This window comes from Chiloscyllium punctatum, chromosome 26 (assembly GCF_047496795.1).
Source record: "Chiloscyllium punctatum isolate Juve2018m chromosome 26, sChiPun1.3, whole genome shotgun sequence".
NCBI lineage: Eukaryota > Metazoa > Chordata > Chondrichthyes > Orectolobiformes > Hemiscylliidae > Chiloscyllium > Chiloscyllium punctatum.
This window is the reverse complement of record NC_092764.1, coordinates 69,404,563-69,416,913: the sequence shown is the minus strand read 5'-3', so window position 1 is coordinate 69,416,913 and position 12,351 is coordinate 69,404,563. Positions and strand designations below refer to the sequence as shown.

The 12,351-nt window shown below is 41.2% G+C and overlaps 1 protein-coding gene across 1 annotated transcript in view; it reads left to right on the top strand.

Moving 5' to 3' along the window:
* The window catches only part of hydin (HYDIN axonemal central pair apparatus protein), an 869,275-nt gene that overhangs the window by 275,684 nt on the left and 581,240 nt on the right, over positions 1-12,351 (top strand). The window contains exon 9 of the mRNA XM_072547579.1: positions 3,864-4,047. Within this exon, the coding sequence (XP_072403680.1) occupies positions 3,864-4,047 (184 nt within the window). The remainder of the gene's footprint in view (positions 1-3,863; positions 4,048-12,351) is intronic.

Sequence of the window (12,351 nt, the reverse complement as noted above, 5' to 3'; positions counted from 1 at the left end):
TTAAATGCCCGGGTTGCAGTCTCGGCAGCGGGATGGGAAATTGGGTTTTGGGATGGGTAGTTGTCCCTTTGGGCAGGATGTGAGTTCCCTTATTCAACACTGTTGGCACTTTATATGTTGGTTTGCTTTTTGGTTTTTGTTGTATGTAATCTTTGATAACTTTGTAGGTTTGTTAACTGTCGTGGTTTTAGTTTATGTAGTTTTTATGTTCGATGGATCTTGTGACACTATGACTCGGCAACTTGTGGTTTGAGTTCCTCCTCCCTGGAGTTTAAATGTTACTGCAGAAGGTTATGGCTAATGACTTATTTCCCGGCAGCTCCCTGGTCCCTGGTTTCAGAAGGTTCCCTATAATGTGTTTGGGCCTTGGTGAACCACAGGTAGCTGATATTGTGGAAAATAATTCCCCCATTCCCCTGTAATATCGAAACTTGAAGTACTGTACTGCAAGGGTGGTCTAATGAAGATCTACACATAATTAATATAACTTATCTGTTTTTTAATTCTATCCTTTCTGAAGAGAATTGAGCCTCTTTGAGGCAGAGTTTTATTTGCACAGGCATTAAAAATATTCTCACCAATTTTTCCACTCTTTGCATGTTCACTTTGTGACTTCTAAGAATTGTTGATTCCAATCTACTGCTTGGTTCATCTCTCTCTCTCTGCCCCCTCTGATTTCACTGCCCTTTCATCCTTCCCTCTTTTTCCTGGTTCGATTTCAGATTTAGTTTGAGCTTCATGGGCTTGTCTCTGGCCAGATCTTTTTTAGGACCTCACATTCTCAATTTACCTTAAAGGAGTCAGTTTAAAACATAATCATCTTGCTTCTTTAATAACTGATAAAACTAATCTGTTTTAAAATGGCATTAATGCCTTAAAGAAGCCAATTATAAAATATTGATTGAAACACAATGAGGTTATTTTGACATTAGCTGATAGCTATAGCTGTCGTGAATGTGCTGCAAGTATTGGATGACTATCAGTTCAGTTGAAATCAATATATTAGACGATTACCTGAAATAATTCTGAATGGTTCTGGTTGATCAGGTATAAACATGTCACCCATGAGATGTACCTCGTGATGATTACATAATATGCATTGGAACTGGAGTAGATTATTCAACTCCTTAAGCCCATCCATTCATTTAGTTAGATCATGATTAACCTTAATCTAACATAACTTCATCTACCCATCTTAGTTCCAGAATTCTTTATCCTTTTTTAAATCATAAATTTGTCAGTGACAATTCTAAAATTTTTCAATTTATTTTACAACCTTTTCTTAGATGGTAGGCAAAAGAGTCCAGATTTCCATGGCAGTTTGGGTGTAGAAATACTTTCTAACATCACGCCTGAACAGCCTAGCTCTATGATTAACAGGACCATTTATCTCTATCTTACTGTGTCAAGTAATTTGACCACCTTAAATAACTTAAATAGATCATTTATGAATTTTCTACATTCATGGGAACTCTCTTAGGCCCAATGTCAGTCTAGTGAATTTGTGATGCACCTCCTTCTTTCTGAGGTACTGTCAAGAACTGAGGTGAATGCAGTAATCTAGACTGGACTGAGTCAGAACTCTTTAGTAGAGTCAAAATGTCAGCATTCAGTGAGCCTTTTTAATCACATTTCCTGTTCGCTAGCTTTTAGACATTGTGTATCAAGCCTCTCAACTTCTCAGCTCACCTGCAGTTCCTAGTTTCTCACCATTTGGAGAATACTCTGATCTTATCTTCGACAGCTCTGATGTGGAGGTGCCGGTGTTGGACTGGGGTGGACAAAGTTAAAGGTCACCCAACATCAGGTTATAGTCCAATAGTTTATTTGGAAGTACTAGCTGTTGGAGTGCTGCTTCATCAGGTAGTTGTGGAGCAGGATAAACCAGTTGAACTATAATCTGATGTTGTGTGATTTTTAACTCTCTTAGGTAAGCTGTATATGATCTCACATTAAATTTAATTTGCCAAACTGTTATGTACTTAATGTATTCTTGATTCTTTGCAACTTACTGTTCCTGTCAACAGTGCTGTCAGAGCAATTGGTCCAGGTTTTCCAATGGCCAGATAATTGTTTCTGTAGCATAGTTGTGCATTCAGAATCCCTGACATAGCAGTCTCCAAGGGAATTATCCAGAAAATGATTCTAAAAATATCTATTTGAATCAAGAATTCAAAGGGCTCCTTTGCAATTAAGTAAATAGTTACTCAGGAGGAGGTAAGTTATTAAAAACCGAGTGTTGCTTGTAAGTTAAACTGACCACCCTTATTGAACTCACCTGCCCCAAAATATACCACCTCAACACTCCTTAGACATGGACCCAACATGGCCCTCTTTCCCTGGGACCTGACACCCCTCTCTACTCTCAGGATCCAAAACACTTCCTCCACCGACAGCTCTCCCTTCCCTCAGGACCATGGACAAGGAGTGCCTGTGACTAGGCCTCATGGATTGTGCTGTGAGATGCCGTTGCATGATGAGGAACATGAAATCTCCTCTTTGCAGCCAATGGTGAGCCGAAGTCACCAGGTAACCCCTCTGAGTCCCGTGGTAAGAATCCTCACCATCCAGTTTGCTCATGCCATGTGGTAGTACAGGAGGCTGCATATTAATGAGGCAAAATGTATGCAGTTAATAAGATAATTAACAAGCATAATTCCCCTTAATAGACAATTCACTTCTGTGTTCAGGGAATCTCACTTTGACATCCAGTTAAAAGTTAGCTAAAAGATGTAGTGAGTTGTTCCTGATGTCACGATCAGCCTTACTGGACTTCTCAAATATTCTGCCATATTTTTCAGCACAGCCCAAGTTGTTCAGATCCCTGGACGATTCCACCCATAACTTTGTTTTTAAACCACTGAACTCATAGAAAGAACTCGAACTATTTCCTCATTATCATGCAGTTTATTTGTGTCACATACCAGCTGTTACTGCCCTGCTTTAATTTTGAAACTCAGCTGTTCAATTAAACTTAATGAAAGTTGAGAGACTTAGTGGGTCTCCACACATATGTTAGAGAGTAAGCTCCAGGATATTCCTGATGATGATGGGTGACTCAGCAAATCCTTTTTTACAAGAAATGTCATTTTAATAAATAAACATATTTATGTCTATATATCTACGTATATGGCAGTATATCTGGAAACACCAAGTATGTATGCTGGCATTTGTGGAGAGAGAATTATTAACAATTCAGTTCAGTGATCCTCTGTCAGCAGCTGTAAGACTTCCTTAATGTTTCCAGCATTTTACGTTGGTACTTGAAGTTTTCAGCACTTGTTCAATGGCAGGTGGGGAGAGTTCAAAGTCTACCTTTAACACTGATCCCACAGCTTTCCATTGGAAGGCCGTATCCACCCCTGAAGGAGAGTCAAAGAGCCACTGGCCTATTCCTGCTCTTAATTCCTCATATTCCTATGTTTCAGGTAGTAGGTTTAGACCACAATGCCTCGGCAGACCCAGAGTCTGAGCAGAACAATTCTGGTTCCACACCTGACGATGGATCTTAATTGGTTTGAATTGTCCATTGCTTTGTGAATTCATCCCAGCTCTAGGAAAATGGCTGTAGGCCCAGGATTCTGCTGGCATGAATTCTCATGCCTGGGCCCTCACCACTATCTAGGGTGGCTGGGAGGCAACACTATTTTAAAAATCCTTTTAATAAATAGAAAAAGAATCTAAGAACTTGAAATAAATGCACAAAATTCTCAAGTTAGTTACCATCAAAAAGTGAATGCAGGTCAATATTTTGGTTGTGTAAGAATCTTCCTGAGGGTAAATGTATAGATAATGATGGTTGTGGTTCGTGTTGACATGATGAGCTGTGTGAGTTCATAGCTGATCTGTAAGTCTTTGTTCAGATTTATTTCAGACTTGATGACTGAGGAAGAAGAGGAAACTAACCGGTTTATGAAGGAGTGCACTGAAGACCCTACTTTACGTGAACAGATGCCTCTCCTTGCCCGTACCTTCCAGAATCGTCGCCATTTGGTGGAGGATGACACAATGCTGTTGTCTGATGATATTTTCATCATTGAACCAGTGGTTAGTGCTTAAAATGGTTTGCAGAGAGAAGTATGCTTTTGAAGGCAATGGTGCAAATATGTTTGCAGTTGTATATTAGAGGTGGATTATGGATGTAGGTTTGCTCGCTGAGCTGGAAGGTTCATTTCCAGAACCTTCCAGCTCAGCGAGCAAACCTACAACCAGAACCTCAACCTGAGCTACAAATCTTCTCAGAACTCGCTAAGAGGTGGATTATTTTGTTCCTCTACCTAGAAGCCATATGGAATGAAACATTTTCCATTTCATGAACTCAGCATCAGTAAGCTGCTTTTGCAAGATTAGCACTTTGTGCTCCACAATTAAAACACTTCCGATCCAACAAAGTTTCACCTGCACTTCCACACGTCATTTATTGTATCCATTGCCCCCGATATGGTCTCCTCTACATTGGGGAGACAGGGCGCCTATTCATGGAGCGCTTCAGAGAACATCTCCGGGACACCCGTACGAACCAACTCCACCGGCTCGTGGCCAAACACTCCCCCTCCCACTCTGTCGAGGACATGCAGGACCTGGGCCTCCTCCTTCGCCACTCCCTTACCACCTGACACCTGGAGGAAGAACACCTTACCTTCTGCCTCGGGACTCTCCAACCCATGGCATCAATTTGGATTTCACCAGTTTGCTCGTTTCCCCAACCCCTGCCTTATTCCAGTTTCAACCTTCCAGCTCAGCATCGCCCTCATGACCTATTCCATCTGTCCATCTTCCTTCCCACCTATCCGCTTCACCCTCCCCTCTGACCTATCACCTTTACCCCCACCTCCATCCACCTATTGCACTTTCAGCTACTTGCCCCAGTCCCAACTCCTCCCATTTATCTCTCCACCCCCGAGGCTCCCAGCCTCATTCCTGATTAAAGGCTTTTGCCTAAAACGTCGATTTTCTTGCTCCTCAGATGCTGCCTGACCTGCTGTGCTTTGTCCAACCCCACACTATTGACTCTAATCTCCAGCATCTGCAGTCCTCACTAATCATTACTTAACCCTATCCTGAAAGGAACTCTCATGTCTGCACAGGTTGACATTCTTTAAGGAGCTGCCTATTGTCTTTGGCAAGGCAGTGACAGTCCCCAACATGGCTGTTGGCAGCAGGCTAGCAGCTCCTGCCTTCAGCTGTCTCTCTCATCATTAGGATGTCATCCTCGCCAGTTAGGGTATCTAAAGTTAAAACAACATCACTAGAGTGACACAGTTGAGTTGCAGCATGAAAACCTGCGATTCAAATTCCAAACTCTGTGCTTAGAAAATCACCCACAAGCACCATCATGTCGCCTGTTGCCACCATCCTGTGTTGCACATCCAATGTGTAAAATATATATTTGGTACAAATCTGACAGGTCAAAACAAGTCATTCATGAGTTGCTGTGAGCCATCAGCAGCAGCGTTCTATATCATGACAATCTATAATCCCATATTATCTACCCTATCTTTCACTCCTCTATCAACATCAACACCGATCTACACAGTTCTATGACAGGGTTGTCTTATGAGCAGAATTAGATGCCTGAAAATGAATTGCCAACCTTGTGAAACTGTAATACATATTGATGGTAAATGACAAAATAACAGATCTAGGCAGAGGTAAGCTATCCAGCAAGCAACAGTTAGGGCTCATATTCTGCAACCCTACCACATCCAATCAGAAATGCCAGTGGACACTTAAACAAATGGGGGAAGGTGTTCTCATGAATATGTCCCTCCTCAATCACGGCAGAGTACAACATATGATTACAAATGCCAAGACTGAAGCTTTCACAATCAAATTCGCACGAAGTGCCAAATAAATGATGGTCTTCAGTCATCTCCTGAAGTACCACTACTACAGATTCCAATCTTCAGAGAATTTAGTTTATTCTTCATCACATAAAAATCAGTTTACTGCACTGTACATAAGTGCAGGCATCAAAAGCCTCCTGATTGTCATCCAAAGGATCTTAATCCAGAATTACCTGCACACTTGGCTAAAATGTTCCACCACATTTACAACATTAGGGGAAATTCAATTTGACCATTTACTCCCCCATCAAGTTATTCCTAATCATTAGCTAAACAATGCAAGGTGCTGTCAACGGTTCTGTCAAGTCATTCACACACACCAGTGATTTGTCTTCCAATGCTCAATTTGAGTTCCAGGAGCAACTTGTCTTCAGCTCGCAACTTTTAAGAGGCAACTTTTATGAATGGGAAGGGTTTGGAGGGTTATGGGCCGGGTGCTGGCAGGTGGGACTAGATTGGGTTTGGATGGTCGGCATGGACGGGTTGGACCGAAGTGTCTGTTTCCATGCTGTACATATCTATGACTCTCATTAAAGGCTTTGCCCAAAGCAATTCTGCAATATTAGGCCAATGAAGCTGAAGGCACAAATGTCACTGATGGAATAAAGGAAATCAGTGATATATGCGAGGCCGTTGGAAGAGGAACTGAGAGGTTACAGAGGATCATGAGACTGGAAGAGGTTAAACAGCCAGGCAGGATGAGATTCGAGCACATCCATCTGCCTCAGAACACAGACTCGACAGCTGTGATAATTTTCCATTTTTCACAACACATACTTTCTAAGCTCAGATATGAAGATTGGATATTTCAATCGGTAATAGAGAAAAAAGTACATTTGAGTGGATTGGGTCTATGTTCTCTTGAGTATTAAAAAATGAGAACATTGTACGTCAACTTTGCCTTTGAGAGGTGACCTTTAAGGACTCCATATAATATCTATACACAATGTTGTGAGTCTGCTGTGGGTCTGTGAACTGCACACACAAATGATGAACTATAGATTATTATACCATTGTTATTAACATGTCAGTGAACTAATTAATATGTCTAACATTCTGAGAGGGCTTGAAAGAATAAAGGCTGGAATATCTGTGTCCCCTATTTGAAGAATCTAGAACTAGGGTCACTGTCTCAGGATAAGATGTCAGCCAGTTAGGAATGAGCTCAGAGGTGTCTTTATCAGAAGGTTAGGGATTTTTATCAAGGGAACTGTGGGTTCTCAGTTGTTGAAACAATTAATTTTCCTGTCATTAAATGAATCAAGGTGTAGGGAGGGAGTGTGGGAATGTGGAGTTAAGGTGCGAGATCAGCTATGACCTTGTATCAAAGGACCAAATATCCAAATAATAGTGGTGAGCTTCCAGGGAAAGGAAAGAAAAATTAACAGAAAAAGAATCAATAGATATTATCTAACAAAAATAAACATTTATATGCATATGAAATGTCTACAGAATGTATACACCATTTTACAGGCCTCATACAATGATCCAGTTGGATGTACTTTATTTGTTCTGGTTAGCAAGAACTGCTATTTCATTAATTATGTAATGGAAGCCGTGGGTGACAGGGTTGATCAAGCATATTGCAAATTAAAATCAGGCTTTTAACATCTCAAGCATTTAATTAGATTTTGTTAACTTAGTCTTTTACAAATTACAATTGAGATTCTGTGATTGACTGAAGTTTTTTTTAGTAACAGTATTAGATCTGATCAATGTACAAGTTAAGTTACTAACTTTAAAGTATTTTCGAGGAAATGCGATGTTGAGGTGCTAGTGTTGGACTGGGATGGACAAAGTTAAAAATCACACAACACCAGGTTATAGTCCAACAGGTTTATTTGGAAGCACTAGCTTTCAGAGTGCTGCTCCTTCATCAGGTAGCTAGTGGAGCAGAATCATAGGACATAGAATTTATAGCAAAAGATCATATTGTCATACAACTCAGGCAATATTTTGAATGAATGTGAGCAATAATTCCAGCGTGTGGCTGTGAAGGGCAGATGCTTTAATACCACAAAAATATCACCAACTTTAACACAGAGTGTAATGAAAGTACATAGGTCTGCAGAGACAGGAAGTGAAAAGAAACAGTTTTTGTTCACCTGATTTTCCTCCTTTAGCACATTTCTTGTGAAGGCAAGAGTAAATGCAAAGGACACCAGTTTTTCCCTTGCATCCAAACTGCTGAAGGCTGGAGAGCATTTAAACTGTTAAAAGATGTTTCTAAATACAAATCTGATTGTATTGAGGATTTGGCTTTAGAGTAACTGCACTTTCTTTTACAGTATATAGTAGCGCCTCGACTTACGAACTTAATCCGTTCCAGGACCCGGTTCGCGAACCGAAAAGTTCACGAACTGAATTAATTTTTCCCATTATTCGGATAGCCTAAGAATGCTTGGACGGCTGTTCACAGTGCATGCGCCAAAGATGAACTGAATGAGATCACGTGGGGCCTGAGAGCTTTTGCGTTCAACAAACACGTAGCAAAGCAGAACAATGAAACCACGTGGTCGCACATGGACTTTTTGCGTTTGTATCTTGAATTTCGTACGTACGTTGAAGCAAAATTTTACGTACAATCCTGTTCATAAACCGATTTGTTCGTGACCGGGGTCGTTCGTATGTCGAGGCGCTACTGTATTGTGGCTTTTAAATGGAAGAGAACTCACTAGCCAGCTGAGGTGGGCACCCTGACACATAGAGTCACAGAGCAGAGAAACAGACTCTTCAGTCAACTCATCCAAGTTTCCCAAACTAAACCAGTCCCAATTGCCTGCATTTGGCCCATATCCCTCAAAACCTTTCCTATTCATGTACCTGTCCAAGTGTCTTTTAATTGTTGTAATAATAGTAGATCCAGCACAGATCCCTGCGGAACTCCTCTGGTCACAGGCTTTCAGTCTGATTAACAATCCTCCACCATCACCCTCTGTCTCCTACTGTCAAGCCAATTTTTGTAATCAATTAATAAGCTGTCCCTGAACCCCATGTGACCTAATTTTACTTACCAGTCTACCAAGCGGAACCTCGTCAAAAACATTACTGACACTGTATACAATAAGCAAAGTCCAGATTTTGGAACAGGATTCAGGAGAATATCGACGGATCAGATGAGTATTCCACTTTGCCTGATATTAAGTGCTAAGTTTCAGCGTCCCTATTGACAAAGAAGTGTGCTGTTTTCAGGGAATCGCCTACACAGTCTGAAAACCACAAATTTAGGGACTGCATTTGTGGCGTATTGGCCCAATTTCCTAAACAATCTAAATCTCTGGACCTGGTTGTCACATTCCCCATTATTTATATTGTTAAAAGTTTTATTCTTATCCACATGTTTGGCGCTCTTCTTTCAATTAATTTCCATGTGTATTAAAATGTAACAGATCCAAATCATCCACTTATAACATTCTTCCAGAATACCCCTTTTATCTACTCAAAACTCGTGAAGTTTGAGCTCAAGACATTGATCTTGGAAATTGAATACTTCCCATTTGGATGTCTGGGAACAAAATCAAAAACAGTATTACCTTCCTGCTCCCACCGATATGCTCTGTGTGTAATTGCTAATTTGTGCCAAATTATTGTCTCAACCCACTGCTACAAATCTGAATGTTTTAAAAAGGTTACTTCACAGTCAATATGTGGTTCCCGTGAAGTGTCCATGACATGACCCGGAAGCAGTATTCCTTCCAGAATGCATCTTAAGCAAGTTGCATCTTGGAGGAATAATAATTACTCCATGTGTAAATGAGGAGCGTAATGCCAGTTTTCAATTTTCTCAAAGAACTTGATAAGTAATCAGCTGGGCAAACAGACAACCAACTACTCGGGAAGATTCAACAGTCTCTGTGGCCTAAGCAGCAGCTGTCAGCTAAAGGTCAGCTCTTTGAAACATTTTTGAAAGAATCTTCCCATAGTTCTGGGAAGAGCAGGAGTAATCCCCTGATTCTTTAGTCATCGCAAACTTCCTTTGCCTAACCTTTGCTAGCCATACCACTCCATGCTTCCCAGAATTTCCCTCTGGGGCTACTCCCATGAAGCAGGCTTATCTGTATTCCTCTGTAAGAACAGCCTGTGGAGGTCTCATGTAAAAGTGAAGGGATAGTTCATGATTCCAGAGGAGAAGTGTGCTGTGTTAATTGTCACAGTTGGTGTGAAGGATTAGATCAAACCTATCTGTTTTGCCTTCTGCAGCTAGATAGATTACTGACACTAATTGTTATGGTTATTATTAATAAAATAATTAGTGGCTACTAGGATGTAGGTCAAGAAGGTCAAGATTCAATCTTGTGAATCTGTTGAGCAAAGAGTCAAACGTTTTCACAAAACACTGGAAGAAGAAATTGAAGAGAAATACTTGTAGGGAAAGGTGCGTATAAAGCTCCTAGAGCTCATAGTGCTGAACTGTGGAGATGAGCAAGGCCGCAGTACAGGATGTGGCCTGTCCTGAGTTAGTTTTCTCAACCAAAGGGAATTAGGTGGGTGAAATATAGTTGCTCATAGTTTTCTGAAGCTTGACAGAGAAAATAATAAGAAATATTATTCCAAGAAACTGGGAGAAGGAAAAACTGGGCTGTTATATTTGACTGAAAAAAGTATAAAAATTGAGTATAAAAACCAGATATTTGGCTATTGATGGTACATGTGAGGAAATTCCATGAAACTCGGTAATCCATAAGCAGTCTTTTTCATAGCATCCCCATGGGTGAGACTCTTCAGTGGCAGCTCACCTTTCAAACCTAACCTCAGGCATGAAACACAGCCATGGGATAATGGGAGAGCTGAATGTTATTAAATGGAGAAAGACTGCAGAAAGATACAAAACATCCATATTCTGTGGGTAACAGGGAAGGCAAATGGAATGTTGGCCTTTGTTTAAAATAAACTGGAGTATGAAAGTAGGGAGAATTTGCTAAAATTATACAGAACACTGATAAGACAACAGCTGGAATACTGTAAACAGTTTTCGTCCCTTTACCTAAGTAAAAGATACACAAGCACCGGAGGCAGTCCAAGGAAGGTTCTCTCGAGGCCAATAGCAGGTATGGAGGGACTTTCTTATGAGGAAAAGTTGAGAGTTTGTGCCTGTACTCATTGGAATATAGACAAATGAGAGGAGATCTTATTGAAACATGAAACATTCTTACGGGACGTGGTACAGTTGAAGTAAAAAGGTTGTTTCCCCTGTGGGAAGATTTAGGACCAGAGGGCACAATCTCAAAATAAGGGATGGCACAATGAAGACAGAGATGAGAAGGACTTTCATAGAATATAGAACAGCGGTGCATAGGAAGATATGGCCCACCATATCTTTGACATCACGATGCTATTCTAAACTAATTCCATTGACCTGCATATGGTCCTTATCCCTCTATTCCTTGTGTCTGTGTAAACATTGTTAAAGTATCTGCTTCTACCAACTGCCCTGGCAGTGTTCCAGGCACACATCATCTTCTGTGTGAAACACTTGTCTTTCACATCTCCCTTAAATATTTCCATTCTCACCTTAAATCCATGCCTCTTGTATTTGACATTTCTACCTGGAAAAAAGGCTCCCACTATTCACCCTGTGCATATCTTAATTTCATGTAATTCTATCAGGTTCTTCCTCAGCCTTCGATGCTCTAGTGAAAGCAATCCAAGTTTATCCAACCTCTCCTTACAGCAATCCATTCCAACATATTGGTGAACCTCTTCTACACTCTCTCCAAAGCCTCCACATCCTTCCTACAGTGTTACACACAATATTCCAAATGTGGCCTGATTATACACAATGCTCCAAGTAATGAAGGCAAGCATGCCTAATGCAGTCTTTACCACCTTATCCACTTGTGTTGCCATTTTCAGGGATCTATGTACCTGGACCCCAAGATCACCCTGTATATCAATACTTCTGAGGTTCTGCCATTTACTATATACTTTCCTCTTGCATTTGACCTCACAAAATAAATCACCTGACACTCCATTTGCCATTGCTGCACCCAACTTTTCACTTGATCTTTATCCTGCTGTATCCTTTTATAACCTTCCTCACTATCCACAACTCTGCCAATTTTTGTGTCACTTGCAAGTCAAGGCATGGCGCTGGAAAAGCAGAGCAGGCATCTGAGGAGCACGAGAGTTTGGGCATAAACCCTTCGTCATGTCTTTGCCACCATGATGCTGGGAGGGGAAAGGGGCTGGGAGATAAATAGGGGGTTTGGGTTGGTGCTGGGGGAAATGTAGATGGGAAGGTGATAGGTGGATGCAGGTGGGAGGTAATTGTGATAGGTTGGTGGGGAAGGTGGAGCAGATAGGTGGGAAGGAAGATGGACAGGTAGGACAGTTCAAGAGGGTGGTGATAAGTTGGAGAGTTGGATCTGGGATGAGGTGGGGGCGGGGAGATTTGGGAAGTGGTGAGGTTGTTCTTGATGCCATGTGGTTGGAGGGTCCCAAGGCAGAAGAAGAGGCGTTCTTCCTCCAGGTGGTGGCTGGACTTGGTTTGGTGGTGGAAGTGGCC